This window comes from Equus caballus, chromosome 19, assembly GCF_041296265.1.
Source record: "Equus caballus isolate H_3958 breed thoroughbred chromosome 19, TB-T2T, whole genome shotgun sequence".
Taxonomy (NCBI): domain Eukaryota; kingdom Metazoa; phylum Chordata; class Mammalia; order Perissodactyla; family Equidae; genus Equus; species Equus caballus.
The window spans coordinates 28951569-28966783 of NC_091702.1; the positions used below are offsets into that span (position 1 = coordinate 28951569).

Genomic DNA, 15215 nt, shown 5'->3' on the forward strand with positions numbered 1-15215 from the left:
GATTCACTAGGAGGGGAAGGCTGGATCAGGAGCCTTGCTCTCTGCTCTCCTAGCATCCTGTGTGTTATCTGATACTGCTTTTATTACACTGCATTGATTTATTTACTCGTCTCTCCAGATAGACCACAAATGTGTCCTTTCAACTGTTTTATCTTTCCAGCTCTTCAATATTTTAAGCCAGTGCCTGGCATAATTCTTGAGACATAGTATGTGCTCTATAAATGTCGACTGAGTAAATGAAGGGTGAGATATATTGTGGCTTTAGATCCAAACAAAACTATACACTGGCCCCTGAAAACCGCTGAGCTTTCAGGTTGGCAATTTTAGTTTTTCGTTTTCCTGTCCCCACCCTTCATTTTCAGACACTGTAGATACTGCAGATTTGCTTAGAAAACAGGTCACTATTTGTTAAGTTTCAAACAAATATCAGACTAAACCAGGTTAACTCCTTGGGGAACCTTTACTTAATGAAAAGGCAACCCAGTAGAGCTCTGTCCCGTTCTGTCCCTCATTAGCACATGCAGCCACTTTCTGAGCCTGGCAGGATGAAGAAGAAAGGACACCTCTGCATCTCCGGGGTCCTGAAGGATTGCTGCCTCCATGAACAGGATGGTGACTGGCAGGTCCCCTTCCTTCAGCCTTTTTAAGCCTTCTTCAAATGCTCCAGGCCAGTCCTTGAAGGGGTTTTCAGTGTGGAAGTAATATCCCTATAACACAGAGAAGGGCCAACCCATCGACATCCAATTCGACATCTCTTCCTTCTTCCATTCAGTAAGTTCTTTTTGAATTTTAATTCATTTATTTTAATTGCTTAGTTAACTTAATTTCAATTAAGTTTTAATTACTGTTTTTCCTTATTATGAATGTAGTACATTTTCATTGTATAAATTTTAGATAATATTATTTTGTTATCAAATAATAGAAAAAGAAACAAGAAGTTACCCATAACGCCACAACCTGAATGTGATCACTGCTAATATTTTGGAGCTTATTTTCCTTTGGATATTTCTTTTGTTCTTTTTGGTTTAACCATTTCCCCCCAAAGATTTTAAAAATACTGACCATTTGGACATATTTTTGCTAAGGGCTGCCACCCAGCCCCTGAAATGTTGATACCATGTATTGTACATCTGTCTGTTCTGTGGCCCTTTGGAGGGCTACAAACCATATGCATGATTTTTTTCACCTACCCACTCCTCAAACCAGTTTATGCTTCATTGATGGCTACAGCTCCCCATTGAGAATGCATGTTTTAATGTTATAGATCTTCTGTTATTGGAAAAATTTAAACAATACAGAATTTACAAGTAAATTCTTCTAGTATTTTTCTATGAGCACACAAATTAAACAAATAAGCCCATCCTATATATGCAGTTTTGACACCTAAGCCTCACTTAGTTTTAGTTAATATAATTATTTATATTATGTTAAAATTTATTTAATCAACCCTCCATTGATGGACATTCAGGTTACTTTCAATTTCTTTGTCATCATAAATAAAGCTATAGTGAAAGCTTCAGGCTCAAATCTTGGTCTGCATTGATTGTTAACTTAGGATAGACTTCTAGAAGGATTTATTAGGCTAAAGGCTAGGAACTATTTTGCGGCCCTTGATATGTGTAGCTGAACTGTTTTTGAGAAAGTTTGTCTCAAACTCTCATTGAAAATATCTGAGAGACATTATTTGTTGCAACCTTACTAACATAGATTATCATAAAATCCTTCCAATTTGATAGATACAAATAAGCTAGTTTGTTGATGATGTTACTAGGGTTTTAAAATAGATCAAATGGAGACCTTCATTCTGGAAAGGTGCTTAGAAAGACAAAACCCTGATCAAAAGCCACAGGGTATGACTAGCTTCTGTAGTGGTTACGAATGTAGGGTCCCAGGAGTGAGGAGCGCAGGGTCCCAGCCATGCCTCAGGTGCATGGATTACAGCCCAGAGTCTGATGGTCCGCATCAATGTTCTCTTTTTAGTTAGTTTTTATTACTTTGTGGAAAAGACAGTTAATTTTAAAGAGATAGGTTCTGATTTATGAGATTGCCTGGCCTCCTGTGGGATAGAGAATATTGGGAGGAGGAAGACATTTTAATGACTATGTAGATTGCAAATCCCCTAAGATCAGAGACAATTAATCATCATTTCCGCAGTATCAAGTGTGGAGTAGACACTCCATAAATATTTGTTGGATTGAACTAAATATCATGGAAGTTATCCAGAACTGAATATTGAGACTTCCTCTACCACAAAAAAACCCCATTATGTAAACATATATATATGTCTTTCTTCTCCTGTATAAGAAAATTCGAGATCTCTTTCTATCTTTCAAATCATTTAAACTTATTTCTTGTTTTTTTTCCCCAAGAGTTTTTAGAAGCATAAATCCCAGGGCAACTGGGACTTCATGGGTAATTTGGCTGGTTGTTCACTGCACTCACATTTGCTGGGGCTCCTACTGGGGGAATATCTGTGAGGAATCCTTTGGGGCTTGACGTGGTTGTATGAAGCCTATCTTTTCCACTGAGTTTCTTTGCTAGCTGTGTAATGACCACTTATGAAATATAGTCCTCAGCCCTGCTTCACTCCCCTGCTTCACTGATGTTGTTAGCACATGGACATGGCTCATGTGGCTGACTGACGAAAAGCATTGTGGGATTGCCCAGTTCTTGTTCCAATGTCAGTTATTTCAGTAACTGGCCAGCAGTCAGGGTCCAAACTCTGTTGGCTGCCACACTGTCTGTCTTAACATGCATAAAAATAAGGATATTCCATTCTAGCTCTGCTGCCTTCACACATTGGATGATTATATTATTTTTATCTATTAGAATTTCTTCTAGGTCAGATTGACATTACATTTTATGTTTAACTCTTGGATGTTTTCACAAGATAGTTATCAACTAAATGTGATCCAAAGTGGTCGAGAAAACTGGTCAGCATATATAAGAGAACTGGTCACCTTCTCACTAGCTGAGATCGTAACTTGGTTCTGGGCTTCTTGGTTCTCAGATATCCAGTTCCTCCGGGCCATTTCTTCCCATTCTGCTTGCATCTTATCCCAAAACTCTGTATCTGACTAGGAGACAGAAGAAATGAAGAGAGATGGATTTAAGAACATGCTACATTATCTGGTTTATTTCCAGGGAGACGGTTTTCCTCATAGGTCAAAATGAGTTCTGAGGAGGAATCAAATGTTCCAACTGTCCACATCCAACAATACTCATGGTTGAAGAGCTTCTGGAGGGTACACAGTGGGCAAAATATTAAAATGGATTAGATGTGATTTTCTCTGGCAGGAAAATAGCTACCATCTGAACGACCGGGATCATATAAACCAAATTCAGCTAAAAATACATTACTTGAACAGTTTCAAATGAGGGTACCAAGCACACGTTTTAGGAAGGACAGCCTTTCCTGGAGTTGCTCCTAGGATATGAGGAATTAGAGCCACAGCTTTGGGACTGGCTGGGCAGTGACTTGGGGAGGGATCCCTGGCCAAGGACAAAGGAAAGTAACATTAATTGATCCTACTCTGTGCCAAGCACTGTGCTAGGAGAAAACTGAGCCTAGAGGGTTATGGTCACAAAGCTAGGACTGCACATGATCTGAACTCCAGTCTGGCCTCTAAGTCCAAGCTCATCACCTCCTGGCAAACATGGCCTCTGGGTGCTAAAGAATGAAGGACCTCAGCTTTGGGTATGAACTTGACTGAGTCCTATGCAAAGTCATTTCTATGGCAGGATGATCTTTTGAAAAATAGGTTTTTCTCATTATAATTTTCCTTTACATCTTCCAAAAGGGAAACCAGGCCATGTGCTCTCCTTTACTTCAGAGGAGGTGTGTGTTCCTGGACCAAAGCAGAATTTTTCTGCCTGATTTCTCCCCCATTTGCTTCTATTTTATAGAAGAAGCCTGAAGAAAGTACTTTCCGTGTCTTGGGGGAGGAAAAAGGGGCAGAACTTAAGAGAGGAAGGGGCACTTTCCAGGGGTGGGAAAAGAGAAGGAGGGTGGTGGGTTCTGAGATGAGTAGGAGACTGGTACATCGCTTTTAGGTAGTTCCCTGGCAAATTGGCCCAACCAAGAAGGTGACAGAGGGTGTGACTGGGGGCGCTGACTTGAACTCTGACACCCACATTGCTGGGAAATAGAGAGCAACTGGATTTCAGTGAACCAGCTGGGGTTGATTGGCTGTTGGCAGTCAGCATGACAGACAAGAGGGTGGAGACTCTGCCCTTGTTTTCTGGCACCACATAAGCCTTCCATATTTGGCACCTGAGACTAAGTTATCTGCCAGTTTGGTAAGCGAGATGCTTGGAAACCACTTTATTTTCTTTTAAGAAAACAAAGAAATGAGTATTCTTTGAACACCTGAGTCTGAGACTGAGATTCATACACTTTATCCGCAAATCTCAATTTCTATGATTCTGAGTCCTGCGACTTGTTGACAAACCATCGAGGTTGCCCCTTGCCTTTTAATCCTTCCAGTCACATCCTCTACTCAACCCTCATGCCTGGGTAGTGGTTATTCTGTGGTGACAACTCTTCTTAAAGTTGCTCTGAGTGCGAATTATAAGCATACTTCTGGATGCAAATGTTCAGGGAATGAGGGTCAGCCCAATGGGATTAATCCCAGGCTACCAAATAAATAGTAGGAATGATCTCCTCCTTTGTTATGTCCAGGATACTCATTCCTACCACAAAGTGGGTCCTGTCCCTTCAGGGGAGGCCTCCCCTTAGTGAAAGCTCAGGGCAGCAGGCATCTTAATCTGTGTCTGAGATGCTAGAAGCACGTGGAATGGCCACCACTCACCCAAGTTGTTAGGAATAAAATTCAAAATTTCTTTTTCAATGAATCTTTCTAGTAGAATACCAATTTGTGCAAACAAAATGATATCTCAGCTAGACAATGGCTAGATAAAAGACTAGAAGGAAATGTGCTACCATGTTAAGAGCAATCCCTCTTTGAATGAAGAGATGATGGGTTATGTTTTTCCTGCTTCTTTCCACTTTTCTTTACTTCTTGAATTTTCTATGAGTATGCATTACTTTTATAATTAAAAAAAGGTTAAAAACAACAATAAAAAGAAAAATAAATCATCTTTCCATTTTTTAATACCATGAAATCTGATACTGAGGGGTTTAGAGAAAATTTTTGGAGATTCATTGTTTTGAACACCTTTTCAAAGACACAGGTTCAGCTTGTCTGCATAGAAACTAAGAGAAACCTATCAAGTGAATTTTATAATGTTTACTGACTCTGCCAAGTCCCCCAGTGTGTGATGTGAAATGCCAATGACTTCAAGGACTTTCTAAGGCAGTTACGTTCCCCCAGTGAGATTCCTTGGAACCTAAACCTATTACAAGTCCTCTGAATGAAGGAATGAGGAAGATTTCATAATGTGTACATCTGGGTTACCAAAGGATGCATCACATTTCCTGCAGTTTCACATTAGAGCCGTGGATGCATCAATAGGACTGCTGCGGAAAACAGGTAGAACTCAGCTGAGGTGGGGCTGCCACGTTCTTGTTGAATGACATACACCAGGACTTAAGGTTACCACTTAGAATTAGTTCTGCCGACTAATTAAAGTGCACAGCACAGATTCACTTAATTACAGAAGACTACTTTTAGCACAATCAATTTTCATCCAGTCTCAGAATCCAGACTTCACTCACGTAGCTGCAATTAACGTTGCTTCTTTTTTTCTATTTCTAATCAATTTCAGAGAAACCTGAAACATACTTGAATTTTAAACATTTTAGACATGGCTGAGGGGATTTTATGTATTGATGATTTTCTTAGCTGTTGTGGGATTTTGGTAGATTGTTTTTTGTACTCTATTGGTGATAACTTATCTGCTTATACTAGAAATGAACTATTGTTTGCAATCCATTTTCATTTTTTAAAATAGCTTTCTCATTGTAACAATGGTAGATGTTTGTAAAAAACTTGGGATAGGTTGTATAGTGGTTAAGAATAGCCGTTTTCTCCTAAGACAGACCTGGGAACAAATTCTGGCTGCATCACTGAGCTGCAAGTCCCTTAACTTCTCTAGGTCTTATTTTCCTTATCTTTAAAATGAAGATATAATAGTTGGTTGGTCATTATAAGGACTAAATAAGAAAACATATCTGTGGCATAAAGCACATGGTAAGTGCTCAATAAAAGTGGGTATGCTTATTAGTGCTTTGTACCATTGAGAAAAATATAAAGAATGAAACAAAAATCACCCACAAGCTCAAGCTCAAATACACATCTGTATTTTGGTGTTTTAATTTGCTGTAAATACATATTGTCTTCTACATATCTTTCCTCTCTTCATTTAAATCTTTCCCTCTACCTAATTATTAAAAAATAGGAGCAAAATTAAGAAGATTATGGCAAAAATGGACTGTTACGTAGCAATTAAAATAATACCTATGCAGAGTTTATTACAAGATGGAATAGGCTTTGAATTATAATGTTCCCTGATAAGTAGTATGTTCACAGTGATAGAAAACAACAACAAATAACGTGCCAGGAAAAAAAGACTATAGAGAAATTCACCAATCACACTGCTTTCACGTGGTGGGATTATGAGCAATTGTTCCATCACCTTTCCTTGTGCTTTTCAGCATTTCCCAAAATTTCTATTGCTAGCATGTGTTATTTTGGTGAAAAAGTAAGATTTGGTTAAAAATGCTTTACTTCTTTCCAATTTCAATTCTTCCATGATGTTTTCTCCAAAGACCCCATACGAGAGTAATCTCTTGCCTCTCTGAATTCCTTCAAAATGATATTCTGTATCAATGGCTTGGAAGAAGAGAGATATGTGCTAGAAGCTGCCGTTATCCATGTGAACTTGAGCAAGTCACTTTAACCCATCTGTACATTATGTTCCATCATTTGTAAAGTGAGAAGACTGGGTTCATTAGACAGTAGCTCAGGCTTCTTTGTCTACACAGATGGATGCAGAAGATCAGAATAAGAGGGAAGGGAGATCTTAGCCCAAGATCATTCTTTTTTTTTTTTTTGATGGGGGCTTCTAGCCTAGTCACTGATCTCTAAAAATTATACTTTAAAGCATTTTCCCCAAAGTATATTTGACATTTACCCTTTCCTTTTTGATTGTAAAACTAGAAAATAAAAATTTCTATAAGAACCATGACAAAATTAAATATTAATTAAGTCAAAATATAAAGAATAAGAAAATAATTTAATTTAGAACCAGGGAATTTTAAGGAATAGCAGATAATCAGTTCCCATTCACCAGTCTATTTTGGTCATCCTTGAGTTAAAGTAAAGATACTTTCAATTTTGTGGTCAAACACAATCACTGATTAGAAAGATCCTGGGGTTGTGTTGATGTGAGATTACATGCCAATTCTGCATGTGAGGAGTCTGACTTTCTTTTGCCTCTTTAGACAACCATTGATTAATTGTCACTGAATCAAAGTTAAAAAAAACCTAAACAGACAATCAACCCATTCTGCATATGCAAAAGAAAAAAAGGTACCCCTTACATGATGAGGAATGAAAATCACCATGCAAGTTTGGATGAAGTATTTGCCACAACAAACAATTTTTGTTGAAGTGAAATTATATGCAGATGAGTTAGGGACCTCATTGCCCTGGGATCCAGCAGCCTAGGCTGGCAAAGAGTGGCTGAAATGTTCCCATTTACCACATCTCTTGTTGATGAAGAGCTCAATATTAGTTGAGAATTCCACGTGGATGCCCAAAGAACACATTCAGCCTGGGGCTGCAATCATAGATGTGCAGCACTGTGTTCGAGGAGGGGATTGAATTTTGATTGGTCAGAATTAGTTTGAGCTCTGGGTGCAGTCCTGGGTGTCCCAGGTAGTGAGGGTCATTGACAAACTGGAGTCTATTCAGACAAGAGCAAACAGGCAACAGTAACCGAGTGTGTGAAGCAATTCGCCTGGTCAAGCAAGGCTCAGAGGGTAATGAGAGCTGAGCAAGCCGGCTCAGCCTGCTTTTGCAGACAGCAGAACTAGGATAAATGAATGGCAGTTCCAGGGGGACAGATTTTTATCAAACGCAACATGAAGCTGCCTGAAAATGGAATGAATAGCTTCCTCCTCAGACAGATGGGTTCCCCAACATCAAAGTCTTCAAGTAGACACAGAATAGCCAATGTGAGGAGTGCTGTAAAGACGATTCAGAGATCAGTTTGACCTTATGAATTCTAGGGTCTCTTACAACCCTGAGTATCTCTGCTTGCAGCGTTATTAATGAATTGATTTATTGAGTCAAACAGGAAGGCTCAAAATTAATAAAATCTCTATGAGAGAAGAAAAGAATCTGTCATGCATGCCCCTTCCTCAATCTAAACAGTTTCGGGAAGAAAACACATGGGCTTTGGCAGCAAGCAGAACAGGCTGCAATCCCGGCTATGCCCTTTGTCAAGTGACCTTCGGCAATTTAGTTCACCTCTTTCACTCAGTCCCCTCATCTGTCAAACGTAAAAAGTCTCTTAGAGCAGTTGTAGGGATTAAGTGAAACAATATACGTAAAGTGCTTAGAATTTGTGACTTATAAGGACCAAGGAATTGGCAGTTAATGTTATTTTATATTCATATACGAAAAAGAATATTTCCCAGGATAGAGGATGCAATCCCACGAACTGTAAACTGGTTGGTTCAGACGTGTTGAAAAACAAAAATATTGGTACTAGCACTCAATACAGATTTTTCCAGTTGCCTCTGGGTTGGACACACTTCTTGCTTAATTCAGTCGCCCATCACTGCTGATGCTGGCAGGCACCTGGGTAAATAGCCTGAGGCTCTCACCAAACAACATGGCAGCAAGTTAGCTGCAGAAACGTGGGGAGGAAAACTAGGAAACGATGGGAAGGAGAGGAAAGGGTGTAGGAAGCTGGGAATAATGCAACACAAGGCTTGAGGAGGATGTCGGAAGGCAACCAAGAGCCATTTCTAACAGAGAATCGAAGTTTCCTGTTCTTTCCCTTCCATTCTTCTTCACTTGGCAAGTGGCGAAAAGGAATGGAGTATGAAAGCACAATGAGCAAAAGTTGTTCCAATGGGCAGCGGTCCTTTCTGAAAGGGCTCTTAGCATATTTATTTGCAAATGAATGCCTTTGCAGAACCCCAAGTTTCACATGATTATATGTGGGTTTGTGGTTCCAGTGCTATTTGTATTCACAACAAAGAACAGCTCTTAAGTGCACTGGAGCGAGGTTTGGAGACTAAGTCTGGTGTTTGCTGCTGCTTTGGGAGTAGACTTTTATGGGGCCAATTTCTTAGAGGCTGTTTATTTCTTGCAGGCCTCCTGGTTGCTCTTTGTGCCACCAGCGGCAGGGGACTAGAGGGCTACTTTACCACAGGCATGAGGAGGTGGGGAGGGCCCTTGGGTTTGAGCCTTGTCTCATGTTCAATGTGACAACAAGTCATGTGACAAGGGAAGCGGCATGTGGGTAGTTGTAGTGTAAGCCCCGACAGGTGGCTTTTCTTTTTGTGGGACGATCCTTGACTTAAGCTTCGCTTGCCAAGGCATCCACCTCAAAGAGACATCTACTTCAAAGATGGCTATCTTGAATAAGCACATTGCCAGCCACCAGACTAGATAAAGAGCCAGGCTGTCCCCCACCTCCCCTGCAAGGATCGTTTGTTTTAGAGATCTTGGTTGATTTCAATAACTGACCATTGGGCCAATTGTTTTTTCTCTCCCCGTGCTTTAAATTTATGCTCTGGTGTTTTAAATTCATCAATAAAGAGTGAGCCCTCAAGACTCTAGGCCCCCACCCTCGACCCCAATCAAAGCAGACCCTCAGCTCCCAAGCCCCCGAACCCCCTGCCCCATCCCTTTCTACTGCTATCTCACTGTATGGCCCCAGGTGTGCCATGTAAATTCCAGGACTTGTAAGTAATAAACTTTTTCCCCCCCAAAGTTTCCTGATGCTTATTTCTGAGGGCATCTTGCAATCATAATAAGACCCACAAGGGCTGGTCCAACCACAACATTGGTTATCCCTAGGCTAAGACTGGCACAGAACAATATGAACTGCAAGCCGTGTGACTCAGTTCCAGAGGGAGTTTCTTCTCCTTCAGTCACGTCTACAAGTCATGAAAAGTTACTAGGAAACTCCGAATAGTTTTAAAAAATAAAGTATTAGAAATATTTACTAAACCCAAACCACGTGTTTGTACTTTGCATTATAGGAATATTAACGAAACAAAACACCTAGATGGGGATGCTCTTCTCAAGAGGCTCACTATCCAATGATAAAATAAAAATAGAGGTGATTGTAATTCAGGATAGGGTGAACAAATGATGCAAAAAGAGATGAAGTTGCTTGCTCAAAGTCACACTATTACTGGTAAATGAAAGAGCCAGAATTCAAGAGATTTCATCCTTTCCTTTATGGCAGATTGTATCTTCCAAAAATGGCTACAACAGTATTTCTTGTCTCCCATCCTCTTCAGAACTTTGCCACACTCTGTTTAGCGATGGAGTCTATTGCCCTGTCTTTGAACACTTGACAAATAGAATACAATGGAAGTGACCTGGTGTGACTTTCGAGGCCAGATCCTAAAAGGTGATACAGATTCACCCTGCCTCTCTCTTTTCTCTTCAGACTGTCACTCATGGAATCTAGCTACCATGTTGGAAGGTAGCCCAGGCCCCAAAGAAAGTCCACCTGTAGGTGTTTCAGCCGTCTCCTGCACTAAGATCCCAGGTGACCACCAGCATAAGTCATCTGACTTGTGATGAGAGTGCCTTCAGATGGATCCCACCCCTCGCCCGCCAGCCTTCAAGCCATGTTGACACCTAGTGGAACAAAGATGAGCCATCCTCTCTGAGCCTCACCCAAATTACAGATTTCGAGTAAAATAAATATTGCTGTTTTAAGCCACAAGTGTTGGAGTAATTTATTACACGGTCAGAGTAACTAGAACATACTTAGGTCAGAGGACCGGAACAGAGAAGGAAGACTAAGTGTAGAGAAGGGACCTTTGACTGGGCTTCCTTGCAGCGTTGGCAGAATAATGAAGTGTGGTAGCATTTCCCCAAAGAGTGTTCTAGAAACAAAAAGTTCTGTGGTTAAATGGGCTTGAGAAACTTTAGGTTAAACCAGAAGCTGCCAATTGGTGGCCTGTGGGCCAGATCTAGCGAAGAGACATGTTCATCCCCCCACATTCTGCATGAGAAATTTCACATCAAAACTCAGATTTCAGACATTTCACGAAGATCTGTTAATTTTAGGCCTGCATGTCTAGAAACAGCAACTCTCAGGTGGTACATGTGTTCTCTACTTCATCCCGGTCCCCACCAGATCATTACCTTTACCTGCCTGGCTCCTGGCAACTGAGTTTGCAACTTCTGGACAAAAGTGAGCAGGTTTCATACTTCATGACTTCCCAGGATCTTCCTATGCTAATGTACATTTTAAATCCCTAAGAGGAGGATGGAAACAGTAGTCCCTAAATGTATTTACCTTCAAACTCTGAGTGTGTGTGTGGTTAAGGTTCTCCAGAACACAGCCTGGAAAACGCTTATATAGAGACCCAGGGCATGAGCATCTGAAGTTCCACAAAACAGAGCTCTTTGGTGAGATAAATTTGGTGTATCCTGAGAAGCCATCAGGAATAGGAACTTACCATACATAGCTTGTTTTTGTATGATTGTTTCCAGTGAAACTCATCTCCAATTAGCCAGCAGGTTCTCTGATCCTCACATCTGCTGTGTGAGTCAGATTTCTTCAAGATTTTCTTGTTATTGTTCCAGAAAAGGAAATGAAACCCAGAATGTGGAGGGTAGAATTAAAACAATTTTTATATGTTTTTGAGGAGACAACTCATTTGACGTATTTATCTTTTCAATACTAACTGGTCATTTAAAATGGCCTTTGAAACTACATATAATTACGTATACAGATTGGACAAAGACTGGGAGAAACCTGAAAAAATGAAAACAGTTAATTTATTAGTGTAGTGGGATTTCTGGATAGTCCCTGACCTTTCCTCCGCCAACTTTTTGACTTCCCTTATTGTTGTCGCTTTTAAAATAAATAAGAGAGAATCTTTGAGAAAGGAATCATTTTCTGGTGACCAACAACTCTAAGTGCTATGGTTGGTTCAGGGCCTGCAAAACACGCAAACATTCTTTATATTGGGAATAGCAATTAAAGGCAGGAGTTTTGGAGTTAGACCTGGTTGGAATCCCAGTTCCACCACTTAATTGTGGTGTGACCTTGAACAAGTTACTAAATCTCTCTCTGTCCCAATTTTCCCACATTAAATGGGAGTGACACTCACCTGATAGGGCTGCTGTGAGCAGTGAGTGAAAGGATGAAAGTATGTCACTGGGCTTAGAACATAGAGCTTACCAGGGGTAGCATTTATAGCTACAACTAAAGCAGCCTTAGGATGTCTGGGCGTGTAAACAGGTTCTTTCGCCCCGCCCTTTCCTTTGCTGCAGGGCAAGGCATCGGAGGGACTGGTTTAGAAGCAGTTTCCTTTGTAACATTTTTTCCTGGTGAAAGAGAATTTAACTTGCTATATTTAATACTCATGTAGACACTGTCTTCCCTGGTGGAAATCCTCCACCCCCTGCCCCATTCTTTAGGGGTATTTAAGAAAAAAAAAAAACTGGGTCAGTCATTTTGGCAGGAAAATTCAGATAAAAAGATCACTCATATTGTGTTGATCATATTGTACCAAAATTTTGACATGTTCCCTTCATCTTTTTGACTACTTGATTGTCACAATGGTTGACCAGGTGTGAAGACAGAGTCTAGATCCAGTTTGTTATCTTATGTGGGTATTGGGAAGGAAACTGGTTGAAGCTGCTTTCTTTGACACTGAAATCAAACTGGCTGACTCAATAGCAAGGCGAGGATTCTGAAAAGCCACCAGGAGCTCCCCTGCCCTGGATCAGGGTGGTGGGATTATGTGGGAAGGGGACCGTGTCCATGCTACGTTGAGTTAATGTCCAGGTGTTCATAGCCACTGTGGAGCTAGGTAGTCTCTGTTACACCCACCAAAGCCTTAAAAAAAGTCCAGATGGTCAAAATCATCACACATTCTCCTTGTGTATTGATTTATTGACCTGTGAGGATTAATTTGGATAGAACTGGAGAAATATTTTCTCTGCCAAGGATACTAGGCATTGGATCTAGCTTCTTGGCAGCAGCTGCCTCATTCCCAGTATCAAAACACAGAAGAGAAGCCCAATAAAATGCCAGGCCAGAGACTCCACCGGCCTGGAAGAAAGTCTACCATTGGAACACTCTTTTCTACAGAACCTAACAAACAATGGAGAGGCGGCTATGGATGGATTGAAATTCCTCTATTTTCAGTTCTTAGACTGTCCTGGCAAGTTTTGCTGCAATTTAATAAATGATATACATACCCGCACTGGTTTCAGGAGCTATTATATAATTAGGAACACATTTTGAAAGGCCAGGCACAACATTTTAAAAAAGAAATACTTAGATGTTCAAGATAGATGTTTTTCTAATGTCTTTATAAAACGGATTTTTTTTCATACAGAACCTCTTTTATTGAGGTTATTATAAAATCTGAAGGGTAGCATCTTCTCAAAGTAATTTATTATAAATACTTACAAATTTAATTCACTCATTTAGCAAAACTATTGACAAGCGTACTATGTAGCAGGCAATGTTCTAGTCACCAGAGTATAGCAATGAACAAGATAGATGCTGATCCTGCCACTGGAGTGTGCAGTCTGGTGGGGCACAGACAAATGCAATACAGAGCTGTAAGACAAGGGGGGAAAAGGTGCTCTGGGAGCAAAGAGAAAACGAACCCAACCCAGACTTGGAAGTTCAGGCATCTTCCTGGAAGCAGTAAAAGCCAACTGAGACTCTAAGAGTGAAAAGTTAGCCAAGTAATGGAGTGAGGAAAGGACATTTCTGATAGGAGGAACAGCACGTACAAAAGCTAAGAGGAAGATTACATGGCCTATTCTGGGAACAGATAATTTATTATGATGCCAGTATAGGTATCAAGGTGGGAGTCAGAGTTGAGGATGTAGAGGCGAATGGTCCAAATCATGAAGAACCTTAAAAAGCTGGGTCAGCGAGTTTGGACTTTACTCTAAGGACAAATGGGAAGTCAATTCAGATCTGTGTTTTAGAAATTACTCTGACCGAAGTGAAGAGAATAGAGTAAGTAGGGCATTCCATTCTCCTCTCTGGAGGCAGCGAGACCAGTTACGAGGCTGATAGAGTTGTCTGTATAAGAGACAATGGCGACCAGAGTAGGGTGTCGGCAATGGAGATGAAGAGAAATGGGTGGATTGAAGAGATATTTAGTAGAATCAATAGGATTTGGTATTTGATTAGATGTTGGAGGAGACATAGATGTTTGGAGGATAAAGAGAGAGAGAGAGAGATGAGGCTTTTCGTTTGTGGGATCCTATTCCCCGAGGCGGAGAACAGAAAAAGCGAAGCAGGGTTATGGTGAAGAGCTTGGATCTGCATATGTTCAGTTTGATGTGCCTTTGATATGTTCGAGCATAGATGTTGAGTAGGCTGTGGGCTACGTGGGTTTGGTCTCAGGAGGAAAAATCAGAGCCAGAGATGTGGATTTTGAGTCATCAGCATGTGAATAGTGACTGGAACCAGGCAAGGGGATGCGTTCAATCAGCGAGAGTGTGTCAGGAGTGGAGAACAGGCTGCCTGGAGTTGCACTCCCAGGAATATCAGCAACAAGGAAGAGGCAGAGGAGGAAGAACTCACTCGAGAGGAGGGAAGAAAACCCACTGACAGAGAATCCTTAAGTGGAGGAAATGTTTAACAGTGTCGAATGCTGTGGAGAGTTAAATTAGGCTGAAGCGCATCTATGGGCGTGAACAGTAGTGGAGATGTGATGACTTTGTCCAGAGCAATGTCTGTGGAATAGGAGTGGAAGCCAGATCGCCACAGATTGAGAGAAAATGAGGATCAAAAGACACACACGCTGTCGTACATTGTAACAATAAATACAACAATAAATTTGGAGTGTTTGTGGAGTTACTGAAACTGTTATGAAGTAGCTGAAAAATCCTGATCTTCATTTAACTTGCTTTTCCCCACTAAATTTCATGCATTTATACCTACCCACCCACTCACCTACCCACCTACCTAGCTACCTATCTATCTATATCCATCTATGTATCTATGTATCTATCTAATCTTTAACTGTTAAGCCAAATGCCATATTTGAATTGTAGCCAACGCTAAGAAAG

The 15215-nt window shown here is 40.7% G+C and overlaps 1 protein-coding gene and 1 long non-coding RNA gene across 21 annotated transcripts in view; one reads left to right on the plus strand and one right to left on the minus strand.

Moving 5' to 3' along the window:
* PEX5L (peroxisomal biogenesis factor 5 like) overlaps positions 1-15215 on the minus strand; it is a 213101-nt gene that overhangs the window by 17028 nt on the left and 180858 nt on the right. For all 20 annotated transcript variants that reach the window (XM_070243294.1, XM_005601825.4, XM_070243291.1 and 17 more), the window contains 2 exons: positions 2961-3077; positions 564-707 (listed from right to left, as the gene is read on the minus strand). In XM_070243294.1, the coding sequence (XP_070099395.1) occupies positions 564-707; positions 2961-3077 (261 nt within the window). The remainder of the gene's footprint in view (positions 1-563; positions 708-2960; positions 3078-15215) is intronic.
* On the plus strand, positions 637-10881 carry LOC138919120 (uncharacterized). Its single transcript, XR_011429054.1, has 2 exons — positions 637-771; positions 10600-10881. It is a non-coding gene; the product is annotated as an uncharacterized lncRNA (long non-coding RNA).